This window comes from Rhamphochromis sp. 'chilingali' (assembly GCF_963969265.1).
Source record: "Rhamphochromis sp. 'chilingali' genome assembly, chromosome: 21".
Classification (NCBI taxonomy): Eukaryota; Metazoa; Chordata; class Actinopteri; order Cichliformes; family Cichlidae; genus Rhamphochromis; species Rhamphochromis sp. 'chilingali'.
Window position 1 is genome coordinate 12,019,515 of NC_137949.1, and position 19,847 is coordinate 12,039,361.

A 19,847-nucleotide genomic window follows, 5' to 3' on the forward strand; every position below is an offset into this window, starting at 1 on the left:
AAAGAAGAAAAGCAATAAGAGTGAAGGTTGAAATGATGCTACTGAGACCTGCTAAGATGTTTGATTTGAAGATGGTGGAGCTGACAAAAAGACGAGTGTTAAGGTTTTTATTGAGTGTGACCAGGATGGAGAAGATTAGAAATGGCTACGTCAGAGGAGTGGTTCAGGTTGAGCACTTTGGGAACAAAGTTGGAGAGGCGAGGTGAGATGATTAGGACATGTGCAGAGGTGGGATAGAGCATATACTGGACACAGTGGACAAAGGATGCTGAAGATGGAGCTGGTCGGCGGGAGGAAAAGAGGAAGACCTCAGAGAAGATTTATGGACGTAGTGAAGGAGGACATGCAGAGGGCTGGTGTGACAGAGAAGGATGGAGCCAGGTGATTCCCTGTGATGATCCCTAAAGGGAGCAGTTGTGTCATAATTGTGATTTGTTTATGTCCTTCAAAAAGTGGTGATTTCATTTGTCAGTTACCCTTAGTTTTGATATTACTTTCATTTATTTTATTAATATGTGTGAACATACGCACCGTGTCCCTCTCTAGCTTTAGTGTTAGAGACTAAAAGGGAAAGCATTCTGTACATTCTTTCAAATCTTATTTTAGTTAGTGTTTCAAGAGCACATTATTTTAGTTTGTTTTTGTTTGTTTGGGTTTGTTTTTCAACCCAATTATACTTTTATACTTCAATTCACTAATTATACTTCACTCACCTGATGACCTTGTGTTGGACAAAATGGGCAATCACTACTTTATCTTTAATTTTCATGAAACAAATTCTAATTTGCAAGCACATTTCTGTTTGTTGTTGTTGTTGTTATGCCAAAAGGTGATTTATGAAACAGGATTTATGACTGGGGTCATATATAAAAAATAAAGAAATTACCTCTTTTACAAGTATCTTTATGAGTCTGAGTTATTGTACCTACAAAAAAAAATCAGAACTGTGACATTATCCTTGTTACAATTTCCTCTTGGTTCGATCTCTTGTAAAACACATTTTTAATTTGAATGACATTAAAATAAAGAATAAACTTTCTTTCTGTTCTTTCTGTTTAAAAATGTCTTAATATCATTCATGAAAGACACGTTGAACATAGGCCAACAAGTCATTTACAACAGTTTAAATACAGACAATCATTTTGGGGAAAATATGGAAATCACTTTTTCTTATCAGTGTATATAGTATCATGAATATCCATCCACTGCTCCTCTACTGTAGTGTTTTACCTTAGACACCAGAGGGCGCTTGGGAGCTATATCAACCCCCTTTTATCAAAATAAAGAGGTATACAGTCTCACAGTCCCATTTTTAAACTAAAGCTTGCTGCCAATACTCAAACTTTTAGACAGGACAGTGCACTCAAGCCCACTACTATCAGTTTCTGAAATTAAAGTAGACAAACTCCTCCGTGGTGCTTTGAAAAGTCTGTTCTTAACCTAGAAAACTGAAATGAGTAACCTTACTTCTAGCAGGGACGGAGAGTAAAGCTGAAGGTGCAAGGTGTAAAAGACATAAACACGGAGGCGTATTCATGAGGTCTAACCACGCCTCCGTTAGACTGCGCTTCCGTGTTTACACACCCACAAAAATAGTAGACTCCAGCGGCCGTCGGGCGGCTGTTTACCGAGCAAGCAGAGTAGCAGTGAGGAAAGTGACAGCCACACGGGAGGCTCGGTGTATGGTGAAAGACAGGTGATTTCAGCTTCCACGGTCGCATTTTAAAGCGTAATGTTCACTCGAAGGGGGCATGGAGACGTCAAGAAATCTACACAGAAAGTTCTGGACCCAAAGAAGGATGTGTTTACCCGGTTCAAACACCTCCGGACTCTGTTAGGTGAGTGAAATGTCACCGGGGAGCTGGATGCTGCATCGTCGAGGCTTAGCTAAGTGGAGCTAGCTAGCTGGCACCAGCCGACTGCTAACGTCAAACAAGGCGTCAGGTCAGCTGGCTGCTTAGTGCGAGTCCAGCCGGCTGACCTGTAACATGCATCTGCATTATGCCGGTACCCTCTGCTGTTTGAAGTCTTTGTTCATTTAAAATATGAGACAAATCGCACTGTGATGAGGCATGGATGCTAGCTAATACAAGCTAGCTCCCCTGCGGCTACCTAGCCAGCCAATAATGCTAACTGATGCAGGGAAACAGATGCCGAGAACAGGCTTTGCTGCTCTTCGGTCCTGTGCCATCATTATAGTGTTAAACACGTAACTGAAGCTTCGTCATTCAGCATCGATTCGCACAGGTTGAAGTCTCTGTTTGGACTTTTGGAGAGAAGACAGGGCTTTCTTACTGCAGGTTACCTTCCCGAGTTTCAGTCAACTTGCCTCTACCTTTTTTTGAGAAATTTGACATGATATTGACATAAACGTGTTACACAAGAGCAGTCATTTATTTTAATCCACTGGACAAGGAAGTGCAGAATTTATGAGGCTCATAAAACTGTTGTCTTCTTGCGCTGCGTTAATAAAAAAGAGACACGACTATGTTCTGCAGTCACCTGACTTGTGTTGTCCATACGAGCTGTTAAACGGTCTGAGTTTGCACGGCTTATTCCATTGATAAACTGTAATAATGACAAGTGAATGCTGAATCTACACTGATTTAAGCAGAACCGATGACGTGCAAGTTGTACATTTTATCATGCCGAATCATATCAAAGACAAAATAAATGCAGTGCTGGAATTTGAAGGCACCATCATCCTTTTTATAAATGAAGAGCGCATCCATTGGCTGAAAAATATATGTGATAGGCTAATATCTGGTGATATGTCACTGGTGTATTATTGGTTTCTCGTATTTGGAACTCAAACGTTGTATTAGAGGCCAGGAGGTCAAATGTTACAGTCGCCTCCCATCAGAACTCTGTTGACAACATCATGAATGCTGTACTATATCTTGTGCTCTTCTGTTATTCTCCGTGCTTTGTCAGTAATCGAGGTCAGTGTGGAGAGGAACAAAGAGATCTGGAGAAAAACTGCAATCTGCTCACTCTGAGTGCAATAAATCATGTCTTTCAGAAATATCATTCAAAGTAGGTCATGTATGTGTATTTCTTGACGTGGACCACACAGAGGTGAACATCTAGGCAGTTAATTTTCTCTTGTTTTTATTTGATGATTAATGGTTATATCCCCAGAGTAGCTGGAAAACAGATGCAGTAAACACAGTTTCTTCTCTTGTTTTCATTTAGATTTTATTTTATTTATTTTTTTACATAAAGCTTTGAAAAATATTGGAAACCTTTTTACATATTGTCCCAAAATACACACGATGACTGATTTGGGTAAGTTTTAGTTACAGTAAACACTAATTGCTTTTAGTTAGAGCACTTTTAGAGCTTCTAAAGTTTGGTATGTCTGTGGTGGCAGTGAAATTCAGAGGAAAGTCCGAGCACGTTTGCCATGTTTAGAGTTTAAACCATCGGTTCATTGACACGTGCCTGCTTGTAACCTTTTCATATAGTGACTTGTTATCCAATTTATTGATCCTCAGTACTGCAGCAGGATTGTAATAGCCACTGTCAGCCTAACAGTTGTAGCTTGAGCAAAGCTGTGGGAAGTTGATATGGTTGAAGTTTTTTTGCTATCATAGCAAACTTTCAATGTCAAGACTAGTACAGCCAAGGTGGAGGTCAGCACAGTGCTCTGCCTGCCATCTGTGTTTTTCTTTCCCTCATGTGCAGCTAAAGATAAGGCTGGTCTGTTTGTCCAGCAGCTGATAGTTGGGCCGACGTTGCAATCTCCCCCAAATTCCCAGATTACACCGAGCTTGCAGTTCAGGAAGGATTTCCTCCTGGTTCTGCTGGTTCCTGTGTGGCAGGAAGCTTGATGAGAGATGGGGGTGAGGTGGAGGACAGGGCAGGACAGGGACTTGGATAGAGCTGACCTTCTTTCACCAATCACGCTGTTTTATCTTTTTGAAATATTTAAATGTTATTATTCATAACACTAGCAAGAGAAGACATTCCCAGAGGCGGCAGGCTGGAACAGCTTCTGGTGGGAGGAAATTTAATATGTAGCTTCTTGTTAAACTTTACAACCTGTATGTCAAGCATCCACAGCTGGGGTTTACCACACTTATTTACTATGTTCCAAGGAGAAGATACCATTAAGGCACAGTTTGTTTTTTAATGACTCTTATGTTTTCAGTAATCCTTTAATTTCTGCACAGAAGTTTTCAACCTGCTCGTCTTCTCTCAAGGTCATTGTCTATTAAGTTATCCAAAATTTGACCTCTTTATGTCATTGCCACACCAACACCAGAAATTTGGTAAACAGGCTTGTTAAATCAGTGGTACTATCAGCAGTATTGTACTTGAAAGGACAATCTGTGGTCTGGGCTATTTTCAGAGTGGCCCTCTATTGGTTTTCTGCTCACTGAGCCGATCTGTGGGATAGAGTGTGAAAGCTGCTGCATGTTAATTTGCTGGTCATGCCTGGCTGCATTTGGCTGAGGTTGTTAATTACAGGAGCCCAGCAAAACCACCTGATCACTCACTGCTTCACACACTTGTGGCACCAACCGCTTTTCCTTTGACTTCTCTCTGTGCGAAGTCTTTCTCATCCTCGGCCCCCACCTGCTGAGCTCGCTGTGCATCCCAGTGCTCCAGGTTGTTCATAGTGACCTGGAGTATGATGATGAAAGTGTAGGAAATCCTTCATTGACATGAATGTAAACAACAGTGTTTGTCTGGAGGAATACCCATTGTATCCCCGGGGCAGTATTTCTTTTTTAGTGCCAAGTCAGCTATAAACGAGTCACGCTGCTGCATTTGAAGCTCGTAAATGTTTAACTCAAAGCTTTTCGTTTGTGAGGACTTGAGACCGGGTGCCTTGGTTGAAGGAGTAAATTAGCTGTTGTTTCTTTACTTTTCAGCTGGTGTAAACAGGCTCAGCTGGAATCTGCTTGTGAACTGCACTGGAACAAGTGTTGCCAGTGATAACACTCAGGTGTGTTTGTTGTAGGTCTTGGTATTTTTAAGTTTGCAACCAAAGGTAAACCTGGGGAAAAAATGAAGCTCTGTACTCATCGTTCACAAAAAATGAAAATGGTGTCATTACACTCTGCCTTTCTTCGTGTGCTGTTGTGTGGGTCGGGGTCAACTGAAAGTGCTGCTGTTAGAGGAGGAAATCACAAGTTGAAGCACCAGGGGGGAACAATGAGCACAACACTGGAAGTGCTCTCAAGAAGGTCCTCTGTGTGGCTGAAGTAAAGGCTGAGATCACTTGACTTCTGATTCTGCCCCATTTGTACAACACTCAGGTTAGACTTGTGAACAAGTCCAGCCTCTTACCATCTTTTATCCCACACTGCGTAGGCAGGATATCAACACTTAAAAAGTGTAGTGCAGTTCAATGCAAGTGTCATATTAAACTGTCCTTTCAGGATTTTATTAACCTTTCACAGTCTTGAGTTTTGTTTCTTATTTTCATGCTATCACCAACTAAACTTGTATCCGAGTCATCATGGATGATTAAAGCTTTTTGACACTAATTGGCATAAGTGGACTCTTTAATGTTACAAGTAAAATAAATCTGACCACTTTTAAACCAAAACATTTACCTGGTTTCCAGATAAATGAAGAAGTATGCAGAAAGAAATCATTGTTAGTTCCCTGTCAGATAAACTGTTAATATAATGATGTTAGAAGCATTGTGTGCTGCTTAGATTAGATGGCAGCTTTAACAGCTCTGTAGTGTTGCCTATTACAGCAGCACCTCCTCTCATAATGGTCTAGGCATTTAGCATCTTAGCACGTACTTAACACGTGCTAAATGCCTTATTAAGAGAAGCACAGAGATGCTTCAGAATAGAAATGAGGAATATCTAACACTGTATAATCATGGAATAGTGTAAAGCTGCCTGATTTGACTGTACATTATAAATTGTTGTAGACTTTATCAGTTAAATTTATATTTAATATATATTTGCTCATAAAGGTGAATGTTTTTAACTGCTTTATATTAGTTGATAGGGTCGGCAGGACTATGACTCTGTCATGGATATCAATTATTTATTGTGTTGCAGTGATATCTAACAAGGTTGTCATGTTAACCACATGGTTTATTTAGGCTGGAGGGGAAGATCTATTTCCTTTCATAAAGTCTATAATTTTTACTGTCTTGTCAATCAAGAATGGGAGCAGCTACTGGCATCAACAGGTAGACGACGCTTCTGCAGCAAAACAGAACTTAGCCATGCAGGTTATCAAATAGTCACTTCTAGATGTTATTGTTACTTACTGTGCTGCTTCACTGATTTAAGTACCCTTTGAGTCAGTAATAAAACCCAAATATGTGTATATCATGGTGCAGTTGATCGTAATGAAAGTGTCAGCTTCAGTCTCTCGGGGCTATTTATCAGAAGCAGCATCGCCCCCCTCCCTAGAGACAACTAGACTTCTTAAAAATCGATCCTTAAAAGAAGAGACTGGATTATAACTGTCATGATCTCAAAAATGTAAAAGCAGCAAAACAGGTTTGTTTTTGTCCACATCTGCAAAAAGGCTCATGTGAGCCTATTACAGTGTGAAAAATGGCTGATGATCTAACAGATAGCTGCTGGGCAGACGAATGTAAAACCTCATCCACGTATTTGTTTTAGATAAATCAGTGGAAGAGCTTTTTTAAAAGAAGTTATAGAGGAACTAAGGTAAGCTGGGGAAAAAGCTTCAGTTCTACATAAAGACTGAGTTATCTGGCCACACACAGGAAGCAGGTGGAAGGTGAAAAACGAGTGTTTTGACCAGTAGTTGTCAGAGTCACTCTGGTAAATGAATGATGATTTATTTATTCATTAGCTACATTGGAACAGATCAGAGATTAATAACTCTGTAGGCAAAGAGCTTCAGGCTTTAAGAACAAGATTAAAAAGTAGATGTAATAAGAGGAACAGTTTGTTTCCACCCTTGTTTCTGCTGTTAATGTTGGTGGCTTCTAAACTGGTGGCAGAGTCAAGATAAGCATTTGGCAGTACAAAGAAGTCCTATCCCGCAGTCCCTGGGTGATTAGAATTGCAAATCATGGCACCATAAAACAGAAACTAGCTATCGCGCATTATAAATGCTGGATCGGCACACCTCAGTAGGAGTGGAGGGCTCTTATTAGTGTTAAGTTGATGTTGAAGTACGTCCATACCGTAGTAGTGACAGTTTTAGGGTGTCCCGTGTCTGTGTTTTCAGGTGTTTCTCATACACCATCAGAATAAACTCTGGGGCCATTTCTTTGAGTCTTTTGGAAATGTTCTTGGCTTTATTTTCTTTTTGCCATCACTGCTGTTTATCAGAGCCCACATTTCAGATATAAAGATATGTTTAAATCACATGCTTTTGAATGAATTCCTTTCCTCCCCTTTTAGCTACAGGCCAGCTGATGAAATGGAGAGAAAAACACCAAAACCCTGTGTTGTGCTGTGGGTGATCTGTGTTTCACCCACTGCAAAACCAGTTTGACAGGTTTCACTGTTGACCTTTCCTGTTTTTATAATGGCCAAACTTAAACCTAGCCCCCGTGTTTTACTGTGGCAGCATGTTATTGAGATCTGATCTCAGGGTGGATTTACATTTCATGTTGCCTTTTTGAATGCACAAGCTCCCGCTAATCTTAAGCAGTTTTAAAGCCAAGTAAAAACAAACACTCAGGTTTGGCTTACAGTCCATCAGATTAGTAGTTTGAGTAAAGCACAATCGAGGCTGGTGTTTGTTTCAAAAATAGTCAGTGACAAATTGATATTCAATGAAAATAGAACCTCTGTTTGGGGTTACACACTTGCAGGTGTTCATGTGACCTTGCCTTGTGGTCAGCTGTTGCGTCTTTACCTGTCTGCTTGTTTCAGTTTGGTCTTTCGTTTCCACAGCTCTCAATAAAAGTAAAGATGGTGCGTGGAGAGGAAGAGTGAGTGTTGCCAGTTTAGCAGCTCAGTTCTGCGATAAGCTGTTTTCTAATGTGTGGGCTCAGACTGGGATAAGGTCAGGCTTTGCCAGTTGTAGCATGACCACTTCACACTGTGCTCTCTGTAGACTCATAGGCCCCAATCTGTTACACAGCTAGACACTAACTGCAAGTCAAGAGGCATTCATGCAGTGTTTGGCATGGTGGCACCATAATGAAATGACATGGACCAAAAGTGATGGGATTGGAGGAAAGTCCTTTTTCATCACAGTTTCATTCTTGTGATTGATTTAATGAAGCTCTACACCCTCAACCATAAATAATACGTCTAAATAGGACTCTAGTTTTTATCCACACCATCATGTTACATCATGTTATGACAAGCCTGATGAGATTTAATTTATGGTCTTCCATGAGTATAGCTGATGCTTTGAGAGTGTGGCAGCCTTTGCAGTGTTGCTTTACCCTAGCACCATGTTAGTTATGGGTCCACCAATTGATCAGTGAAGCATTGGCTAATATACAAGTCAGCAAGGTGTGAGTGCCTCTGACAAATGACAGGATATTCTGATATTGGACATGTCTGTTAGATCATGTCAGTTTTGTGGATCTTGTATCTAAAATACAGTTTTATAAGTTTGAAAGATTATGATGAGTAAATGTCTGTTTCAACCATAAACATAAAGTTTGGAAATATTTTATTTATTTTCTTAAGCTAAGCTCACAATCAGCCAACCACTTGTACATTTGCCCAGTGCTGCAAAATAAAAGCTTTAATGGCCGAAGCAATCCATAGAAGACGAGTCTTGTCAGTAATAAAACAAATGGCTCTAATAGACCCCCTGATAAGGAAAATCATTCTGTCCCAGCGAGCATCGAATTATGATTGACATCTGTAGATTGGCAAAGCCTGGAGCGCATTTAGTAACACAAATGTTCACTGTGTGCTATCAAGGCCTCAAATGTGCCTCACACTGACTGCACCTTATTGCATCATGTGACAGATGTGTCCTTCTCTGCTGGTTGCAGCAGATTTATGATTAACTTTGTTTCACTTTGGTCAAATATCAACCTTCTGTGGGTTGCAAAGAACTTCCTACAGGAGATATGTTTTCCTGTTTTGTCTTCTTCTTCATTTACATTCATGAACGTGGAATTTTAGGACTGATAATTGACTCTACGTGTTTGTTATGTCCCATTTTAATAGTGTGGATACTGTAGATATATTAAATAGTTTTAGAAGAAGTTATATATTAACTCTGCTTCCTTTTTTTTTTTTTTTTTTTTTTTTTTTTTTTTTTTTTAAGCACAGACAGCCACAAAAAAAGTTAGAGTAACTTGGCATACTCTTGAGCTTATTAGCAGTTACTGAGATACTTTAGAAATGGTTGAAATCTGTTAACCTTACACTTAAATGAAACCAGCTGACGGCAGCAGGTCTGTCCTTTGTTGTCCGCCTTTAGATTGTTTTTAACTAAGTATAAAACATTCAAACTCTGCACACTGACTTTATATCTTTAGTTTGTTCCAAAGGTATTCAAGTATTGTTGCATGTCTTAATAGTAAGTTTCCATCAGCACTGCATTAATGCTGCCCCTGGCTTCCCTTTGATTGGCAGCATTTGTTGACAAAAATAATTTTATTATGTCAGTATTTATTTTGGGTGGAGCACCTATGGTTTCACTTCCAGTGCTAAGACAGACATTGTTAAATAATATTGTAAAGGCCGTACCACATTATAAGAAAAATGTCCCCTCGACACAAAGCCTTTCAAAATGTTACCAGTATTGTTTTATCAGCAGCATTTTTTTTTCTGAATGCAGTGCAATAACTGACAAGTTTTTTTTTTTTTTTAGTTTTTTTTTTATTCAACATTAAAACATGTTGAATAGAAAGACTGGGCTCATGTTGGTCCACTTACATGTTTCAAATGTCATGTTTGATGTCTGTCAACAAATAAGAGGACTGTTTGCGTGCAGACTTAGTATGTCACCCTCTTAGGGTTTTCTTCCACTCTCTCAAAATGATTCCACACTTTGGATTTCCTGCCTGACATATGTAATTACTGTAACTAATTACTGTGACCACTGGTAGCAGCCATGATAACTGTTTGAGACACACTGTCACCGCTTTCACTAAGTTAACTTGACTAAGAATGATCAAATAGCATTTGGGCGGCTCTGTGAATCATGCTGTCTGTTAGTGGAGGATCGTAGCTCAACATGCAAACAGCCACGGAGCAGGATGGGGAGCAGAAAAAAACAGATTTTAAGTAGTGTCCATAATTGGCTTCATATTCATATAGAATTTCCATTATTTCTGGAAGGATGACGGTAATAATATTCTTACTTAAATGCATTTTGTTAATTGGAATATTTTATAGCTAAGGTACTTGAGTAGAATAGCTAAGGGTATTGCTGCTGACTTTTGCAGTTATTATTCAATAATAAATACTTATAAATAAATGAAAAATGTTTGAACTGGTTAAAGAACTGAATATTCTCAAGAAATCCTCAAGGAACAGGCGTATCTTTATTATGATCAATCTCCTGCAGTCTCTCTAAATTTGGGAAGTATAATGGCATCCATAGTGCATTTGTCGCCTTCTCCTTTAGCTGGCATGCCATATCTGTGCTCCTACGTGTTGGCAGCCTCCAGGCATCCGTGCCGGGGCCCTTAAAGAGTCCTCTGTGTCTAATGTGAGCATTCAGCCAAGGGCACATATCAGTCTCTTCTCTCTCTCATCTCCTTTCTGGCAAGAATATAGTGCACCTGCAGTGCTAGCTAGCCCAGGACTAATGCAAATGAGAGTGTGTCTGATCAAAGGCTTTATTCGACTGCTTTTTGTGTATGACGTGGCATACTAATGATTCAGCTTTAATTGAAATAAGTGGCGTACACTGGAATTTACTCAGAGACTTAAATGTGGTTTAACAAAACCTGTTACACTGAATGTCAGTTTTTATTGGATGTGTTGTCTGCTGATTAACTTTAAACAGGGGAGTAGGCAGAGTGGCGCATCGTGGCCCATCGCCTTCAAAGAGCAAACAGCAGAAGAGCACACCAATTATTCAGCTAAAACTTGAGACTGTTCTGCTTTACCCAGCGGGTGGCTGCTGTTCATTTTTCCACCTTATTTGAAATGGTTATGCATCAAAGGATGTGCAAAAGCGTTAGATAACACTTGAACACTGTTTGGGGTATTTCCAACCACTCTCACCATAGCAGCTCTCGGTCTCTTTGTTGTAGAAGTCACAGTAAGATGTAAGGAAGCCTCATTCATGTCATGATGATGACGATGATATGAATTATCCGATAACAGCGCTGCCAAAGATCAGAAAGTAAAGGTATAATCTGTCATTTTTTAAATTAATTTTTTTAGACAGGAGGATGAGCTGATAGTATTAGACTGAACATTTTGAGAAGATACTGTGTTTAACGGCTGTGCAGTATATAAGATTATGGCTCTTAGCTCTGGCTGCATATTATTGTTTTGCAGCTGGTCGTTTCACACAGGGGTGGAACATCTGCCCTTTCCTGACAGTTAACAGGAAACATCACAATGGAGAACTGTGTCCTCCGAGCCAAACCTGGCATGGCTGATGTGTTTGGCATGTATTTATTAATTCCATTGTAGAAAATTGCAGATCTCCGAATCATTAACTTATCACTGTCAGCACCATTTAGAAGAGTGTTCATGCAATTGTTTGTTTAATAGGGCTGACTTGGTGATCCCCACAAGTCATTTTTACTGCATTTTATGCAACCAAAAAAGGCTTTATGTGAGTATGAAGCCTTATTGGGCACTTTATCAGAAAATAAACAGTAACTGGAAGGAACAAAATAGCACCTGTGGCATGAACTCGGCATTTGACGTTTGAAGGCAGTTTAGCTCTCTAGATTTATGCAGTCGGCACTAAATTGTGCGTCTCAGCAGATATTGAGATTTATCAGACCGTGTGTGTGTGTGTGTGTGTGTGTGTGTGTGTGTGTGTGTGTGCGCGCGCGCACGCGTGTGCGTGTGTGTCAGCCTTAGATTTCTGCCCTCGGCCTGCAGATACCCAGCCAGATGTGATCTTGTTGTTTCTTGACTCTGTCTCAGAGTTTGTTGTGCACTTTGAACGTTTGTGAAACTCAGCTCGAACCAGTTTGGCCACACCCCGTTTACTCTTTTCACCAATAAAATTGTTTCATTCACCCATTTTTATTGTGTTTTTGAACTTCTTCAATAAACCCTAAAGGCGTGTGTGAGAGACATTTCTAACAGCAGTTTCATAAATTGTATAAGCATGTCTATCACCAGTCATGTTGCCACTGCCAAAGTTAGAGCGTTTTTACCCAGTATGATTCTTGATTAATTCAACACTAATTCCTGTGTTGTATCTCCATGCTACCATGCATTGCCTTCCTATCTCATTATTTGGCTGATTGCATTTCATTATCATTTCATTTCCTGTTTTTGACGCGAGCAGATGGAGAATGACAGATGGAGGCGTGTCATTCAAAGGACTGAGTTATTTTGTTGGAATCGGAGGATACAGAGTTATCCCCAGCATTCCTGGGTCTGGAGAGCAGGTTCTGTCGCTTTCTGTCCACATCCTGTTACCTGATGATGTTGGATATCTTCTCACATTGCTGGATGCTATTGAACAATTTCATTCTTTCATTTAACACATTTCTTTCATAAAAAGCAAGTCCTGATGTAGCAAGCATAAGAAATAAAGTTCCTCTCTTTCTGTAAATCATTAATGGCTTAGCAGACCATTAGTAGCTGGCAGTGTGATCAGATATTAGAGTATTCTCATTACTGAATTTTAATGCATTAACCCTCTCCATGTAGCCTGGACAGTAGGTCTGTTAGGAGGGATTGTATACACTCCCAATCACATCTAGGCTCTTTATCTGAACTTTAGTACTTGTAGGCAGATGACTGTCAGCTTTTTCCAACATCCTTAAGGGCTTAAGGATGTTGGCTTACCCACTGCTGAAGAGCGCAGACTAGTATCACAACACCTTGATGTATGAAATTCACCCAGCACCATAAACATATGAAGCAGCCAATAATATTTAATTTAGAGGCATTTAGTGATGAATTGTTACACAATTCTTTTCTTTCTCCGTCTTACATTACAGGTACATGATTTTCTAATCTAATCTGTTTGATATGAAGACTTTTTTTTTTATTGTATTTTATCCACAGAGCTCTTAAGTACACATAGTTTCATCTCAGGGCACTTTTATATTGTAAGGTCAAGTTCTTACTGTTTATTATACACAGGACATGTTAAGGCCAATGTGCTGAATCCAAGTTAAAGATTGTGCATCTGCACTTCTTCCATGTTTTCAAAGCTACTGGGAAAGCAGTGAATAATCCTTCATTCTTCCTGTGCTCAGAGGTGACTGTGGGTTCTTGCACTAGCTTCAAAGGATAACACATAGTAGAGCTAGGGTTGTCAAGTGGGCAGCTACCATCCTCTGCATTTTGCTGATTTAGCCATTTTTTTAAATGGTTTTCCCCAATGCCTGTCCATTTAATCTTATTTCAAATATATTCTGTACAGTTTTACTAACTAATAATAATGTATAGGGACAAGTTTGTCTTATATTCTTAGGTGTACAGATCCTACAATAGGGGGGGAAAAGTATACCTTTAGTTTTCTGATGTGCACTGACTTGTGTATGTTCTTGTCATTAAAGCGGCTGTTCTGTTCTAAATGATAACGTGTCAGCCCTGCTTCCACTATGACTTTGCATGTTTTGTTTGATTATTGTTAGGGGCTTGTTTATATTAGAGGTCATTCTCAGCTTTTCATTAGCAGCATTCATATGCAGCATGTCCTAAAAGCTCACTTTTTAAAAGCTTGTGACGTTACTACAGCCCATGGGCTCACGGTTTACCAGACACAGACACTCATTGAGCCAGATAATAAACCCTTTTTTGTTTTTTGGAAGTGATTGAAAGATTGGAATTAGGGGAATGATGTTATACAAATGTGCATAACAACTTTGATTTCTAAAATAGTAACGTGGATAGTAGGGCTGAGCCATACCATACTGTTCACAGTAATACTGGTATAATGTTGGGCAATGATAAGAAAATTAAATATTGCGATAGAATATGGGTAAAACGTGCATGTGCAGTGCCTTTGTTTTCATACGCACATGGTGGAAAAAGCATGGCGGCGATGGAGAATGAGAAGGGAGAAGGCGTATCGTTGAATGAAACGGATGAACCAGAACTGGTTTGTAAAAATGCTTCAACTTCAGTGGTGTGGAACTGGTTTGGCTTTCGTCCGTCAGATACACTAAACTCACATTAAACAGTATTATAATCATTCTTTATGGTTCACACTAACTAGATAGGGTAGCAGATAGGGCTGTGCGATATGACCAAAATCTCATATCCCGATATAAAACATCTATCGTCCCAATAACAATATAAATCACAAAAAATTTAATATTTTCTGTAAATTCTGTGAATCTCGGGTAGGTGAAGTGTTTCCAGCTGGGCGTCGTGTACCTGGAGTCGAGTGTTCTAACCGATGCATGAAACTACACATTTTTAGACATAAGTTGTAAAGGCCGCCGTTTTCTTTGTATTTATTACACAGCGTGCTGCGGGGAAAAGCCTGTTCTGAGTGTAAGGTTTATTTTTTAGCACCTGACAACTATTTTTTTTTTTTTTTTTTTTTGCTTCTCACCCGTCAATATTCTGCATACTTTTTCATGTGATTCCGTTTATTTTGAAAATTCTCAACAGGATCTTGAGCTTTATTGTGAAAGGTTAATGTGGAAAATAAACAAGCGGACATGCGATGGTTTTACCGTCGTTGTTGCTAACGACAACTCAAAAAAACAGGCGCTTGTCCATCCGTAGTGTGGTTATATTAAATATAAGAGAAAGAGAGAACTTTAAGAAATGAATATAGCCACTACAGTGGCCATCAAAACGATGAAAAAAATATTGCCGTAAACAGTTTATTTTGCGACACCACGAAACAAACAATAGCGTAAAATGAAACGATAGATGTTTTTATATCGTCATCCGATATATATTGTTATATCGACCAGCCCTAGTAGCAGAGAAACGCCAAACTGAGCAACATGAGCCTTTAAAAAGGTTTGGTGTATTATTCTGTGCAACATTTCTGATTCTGGATAACTAGAATATTTCCCCCTGTGCATCTGGGGCTACTTTACTCTGAGCCGCTCCCAAGTGACCAAGCTTCTCACTGTAGCTCTAAGGGAGAGCCCAGGCACTCTTCCATTGAAGGCTTATTTCAGCCTTCTTCATCTGCAGTCTCACTCTGTTTTGCCTCAGTGGTTAGCGAGTGTTTTCTGGAGGTTGGTGGCTGTCTCTGGGTTAAATCGGTCACAGAGTATGTTTTGATTGACCTTGTGATTTCTTTGGTCTCGCAGATTCCTGGGTTGGCCCATAGTGTTCATGCAAGATGCATTTGTCTGCAAGCACTTGTTACCTTATGGAGAACATTCTACTTTAAAGTAATAGTTGTCTTTACTGCTAAATCATGCGACTGGGGCTTTAGTAGTTGATTTTGCAGCAACTGCCTGCAGCCACTTGCAACCACTCAAGGAATATTTTTTTTTTCCATAGCAACTGGTGGCTGGCTATAGGCATGTGTGACTGGAGACTAAGGTTCATTAGATTTCTTTAAATCATTTTAGTGTTGGATGTTATTTTTATAACAGTGCAGTTGACCGGAGCTAATTCCTTCAGTTCAATGTGTTTTGTGATTAAGATTGGCTCATCTAAAACAGTCTGATAGTCTAAATCTAATCTATAACCTAAAATCAGTTTAGATTTGGATTGGAAATGGGAAAATTGGAATAATAATCTTTTTTTAATTAGTATTATTTTTTTGTTATCCTACATTTTCCAGCATCTCTTTACAACTGTTTTTAGTGGTTAAAAATTAGCTGAAATAAAAACCTAAAAAAAATCTCCCCCTTTTATCCCTGTGTTTTTTAACGAAATCAAAAGTCTGTTACCGGTAGTTTAAATAATACAGACATTTGAATTTCCTGATGGAGCTATTCTTGGTTATGCTTCACTGTTTTGTTTCATGATTAATGAATCTTAGCCTCATGGGATTAATGTAGCTTTTCTTTTTTTCATGTACATCTTCTTGTGCTTTCTCAGTTGAAAACAAGCATCTGTTTCTACAGCAATGGGCTGATAATAGCTGCATTACACTGGTTTAAATTGCTAGCTGCTGGCTGGCAGGGAGGTTGCCTATCTGCGGATATCATCAGGTAGTTTTGTTAGTCTACAGTAATTATGGGCAAGCTAAGGTAACTGTAAAGCATTGATGGTAGTAAAACTGGGTCGGGTAGAAAGTCGGTGTCATCTCACTGTGTGTCACCAATTAGTCGTTACATTATACATCTAACTGTCAAACAGCAGCGTCACTAGGGATTCACCCATGATGACATGATTATTTATTTTTTCCTAAATCGAGGCTAAAAATGTAAAACACTCATTACTTTGACTCAGTTTTCTCATCATGCATCTTCATTATCCCTGCTTTGATCTCAGGGCAAAGCTTTGTCTTTGTCACGTAATTCATCATTCCAGCAGTCCCTGGGAGTTGGACAGCTTCTGGGAGTTTTCCAATTTGCCATTTAGTAGAGGGAGAATTGGAACAGAAGGTGAAGCTTAATTGCTCTGTTTTGCCAGGAATCATTTTTGGGAAATGTATATGGGGAAATTATAGTTTTCAACTGTGTGTGTGTGTGTGTGTGTGTGTGTGTGTGTGTGTGTGACTAAACTGCTATTTAATGCATTGAAAAACACATTTACCACAGCTGTAAATAAATATAGATAGATTAATGCTTGAGGAAGCTTAAACATGTGTATTAGTTAAATATCAAGCAGAGGTGTCTCTTCCAGCATCCCAGCTGCCTGTTAAAGTGTATTTTTGCCCAGGAGAAAATCTGTCTTACAATAGCACTTTCTGAGTGCTGACCTAAATCCCAAAGAGCCCTATTGGATGGCATGGAGGAAAAAAGTCATCTCATTTATTCATCCTCCAGTGTAGATGAACTCAAAGTATTACTGGCTGAAACATGGAGGAGACTTTCATCACAGCAGTAACTGAAACAATGGCCTCATATTGTCTGAGAGTTTTGCAATCTTGAAAAAACAGAAGGAAACAAAAGGGGAAAAAATCACAAACTGATATTTTCTTTAACATTTATTTGGTTTGCAAGTATGTTTTGTCTCCATGTTAAACTGTGACTACCATTCTTTAGATTAAGTGCTCTTAGCTTTGCATTGTATTCCTCACATGGACTTTGCCTTTGGGAGCTACAAAAAGTATATTTTGCGACTCGTTTAGCTTAAGCAGAACCTTAAAGTGATTCCTCACAATAAGGTTCTGGGTTTGCACCTCCTAGTCGACTGGGCCCTTTATGTGTAGAGTTTCTGTGTTCTCCCTGTGCCTGTGGGACCTTCTGAGTACTCTGGTTCTCTCCCAAAGGCATTTTAGGTTAATTAGCCATATGTGCATGTATATGGGAGAAGGTAAGGTTCTCTGTCCCTCTGCCAGATCTCAGTGGACCGGTGTGTGGTTCACTGCGCCTTTTGCACCATAACTGCTGAGATGGATTGAGTTAAATAAGCGGTTGGATGGGTGGATGAATTTATTAGACGGCATCCATTTCACTGTGATGGACTGCAGCTTGTTTGCCTTCTGTTTAGGAGATTGATTGCAAGCTAACCAGAACCTTGTACCAGGCTGAGGCTCCAGAGCAGAAGGACCACTGTAGTCGGTTGAGGTGCAACATGGTGGCACCGGAATCGGTCTATTCATTGTAGTGCCAGCTTAACATGTATTACTTATTAGTTACTTATTATAATTTATGTACCAATGCACGGATGTGCCTCTGTGCGCCACCACAGAGGCAACAATACAAAAATTGTGTCTTTGTTGGATAAAATGCACATTTCACAGTAAAAGCATCATTTAGAAATCTTTCACTTTTCAAATTGTGAAATTGTAGATCGGGGTAAAAAGTTTCTCAACGTCCCCAAAAAAAACAGTTCTCTCCCGTGGCTACAGGTGAGGAGTGGGAGAAGTTACACTGCTTAAGGAAGTGAAGCAATTTGCTTTGTTTTAAAATGTATGTAGTTTTCTGTTTAAATGGGGAACTAATGGGAACTCACTGTCACTCCTGTGATTAGTGTCACACAGACAACATTAAAGCATCCAGGTTTCTCAAAACAGACTACAGGGGAAAATCTCTACATTAACAAACCTTGAACGTTGAATACACTGTTGAATAAAAGTGATTGTTGTTTCTTTTTTATTTAATTATTATTTTATATTCTCACTGACTAAAGTTGATTGAGTTTCTTTTTCTTTTCCCCCAGATATCATTGACAAGAGTGAGTTGAAGACATTCTTTGAGAGCAACAGTTCTCAGATTTATTTTATCTTCTATGAAAATTTCATTACACTGGAAAGCAACTTAAAACAAAAAGGTGAGTAAAAGCTTTTTTTGTAATAAACTGCACATGAACTATTTAGCTGCTGCTGTCAGTGTCGGTTCAATAATTAACCCTCTCTTTGCCCTCTGTGCTACAGCAAAGGTTATTTTCCGTTTGCCCCACATTTCCAGAGCAGCGGTACTTAGAGAATCAATCTGATTATGTTTAGTGTAACTGAGTGGATTGAGCTTGCCTTCATTCATTCCCACTGGGACTGCGGTCTCATGGTCATACACGTTCATTTAAATGAATGTTTATGCAATGGCCCATATTATTTTTGCATTATTGATGAAGCTCTATGCAGCATAGCTTCAGGTAAAATGTTTTAAAAACTTTGTACTAAACGTGTATTCTTTGTGCTTCAGGGAACAAATCTCAAAGGGAGGAGCTGGACTCTATCCTCTTTATTTTTGAAGTAAGTGCTCTGTTGTTTTTTATGTTGATATCTCCAGCTGGTATTTCCAGGTAAACTCGGGGAGTAGAATCACCTGCTACGTCCTGAATTCACTTCATAGAGTCTGTAGATCAATAGCAGGTTGTTCTAAGGCCTCATTGTTACGCTGCCATTCAGTCCACTTGTTTTTAAAATCCAGGCGTGCATGCAAATCAGAGGTGTGTTTCATCTCTGCATGCACAGCATGCTGTTGGCTCTCTAGCCCCTCCCTCTGTTTTTGCTGAGCACTTTTATGTTGCACATGCAGGTTAAAGTCCCCTACCTTGTTTTCCCACCTGACTGCAAAGGCAGCTCGAGTTTCCAATACAAACAGTGAGCTCTCCGGTTACATTTGCTCAGGGCAGGGCTGTTAGGATGGCAGCAGATCAAATTGTGGGGCAGTCTGTTTGTCTCTTTTGGTACAGTATGCCTTGCCCTAAATTTTGTCATCACCTGGGAGCAGTATCAGGGGGTTCCTTAAATTACACCAAGTCACAGCTAGGGAAGCGCTGCCAAGGATCCTTAACTGCTATAGTCTGTCTTGAGCGATGGATTACTATGTTGTTGGGGTTTTTTGGGTTTGTTTTTTTTTGGGGGTTTTTTAGTCGGGCATATCAAATGCAAATTGGGCTCAGTGTTTTCGTGTAATCACATTACGTTTTCGGTGCTGTCTGGGTGATGCATCGTGTACTTCATGCATGCTCTGAAATGCTTCCCTATGTGTCTGGCTGCTCATCGTTTTTCCTGCTGGTGTTCTTTCAGTCTGTCAATCTTCTTTAGAATTAACACTTGTGCCGATGCCCCTCTCCTGCAGATCATACCAGAAATTATTTTCTGATCAAAACAGAAAAATGTTATCATTCAGTTCAACATTTCCATTCAGTTCTCTCTATTCTTTACCTAGAAACCCACAGTGTCTGTCTGCACACATCCAGTCATTTGACCTGTAAATAAAGCCTGGATTCATGGCTTCTACATATTTATGGAGTCATCTTTTCAGAGAGAACTAA

General features: G+C 39.6%; 1 protein-coding gene across 5 annotated transcripts in view; it reads left to right on the forward strand.

The window, feature by feature from the left end:
• Positions 1-1,553: 1,553 nt before the first annotated feature.
• ralgapa2 (Ral GTPase activating protein catalytic subunit alpha 2) overlaps positions 1,554-19,847 on the forward strand; it is a 94,899-nt gene continuing 76,605 nt past the window's right edge. For 2 of the 5 annotated variants that reach the window (XM_080869940.1, XM_080869943.1), the window contains exons 1-3: positions 1,559-1,838; positions 18,288-18,398; positions 18,770-18,819. In XM_080869940.1, the coding sequence (XP_080726066.1) occupies positions 1,733-1,838; positions 18,288-18,398; positions 18,770-18,819 (267 nt within the window). In that variant the 5' untranslated portion in view covers positions 1,559-1,732. Of the gene's footprint in view, positions 1,839-18,287; positions 18,399-18,769; positions 18,820-19,847 lie in introns of all 5 variants that reach the window. The other 3 variants (XM_080869942.1, XM_080869939.1, XM_080869941.1) reach the window with 3 other exon arrangements.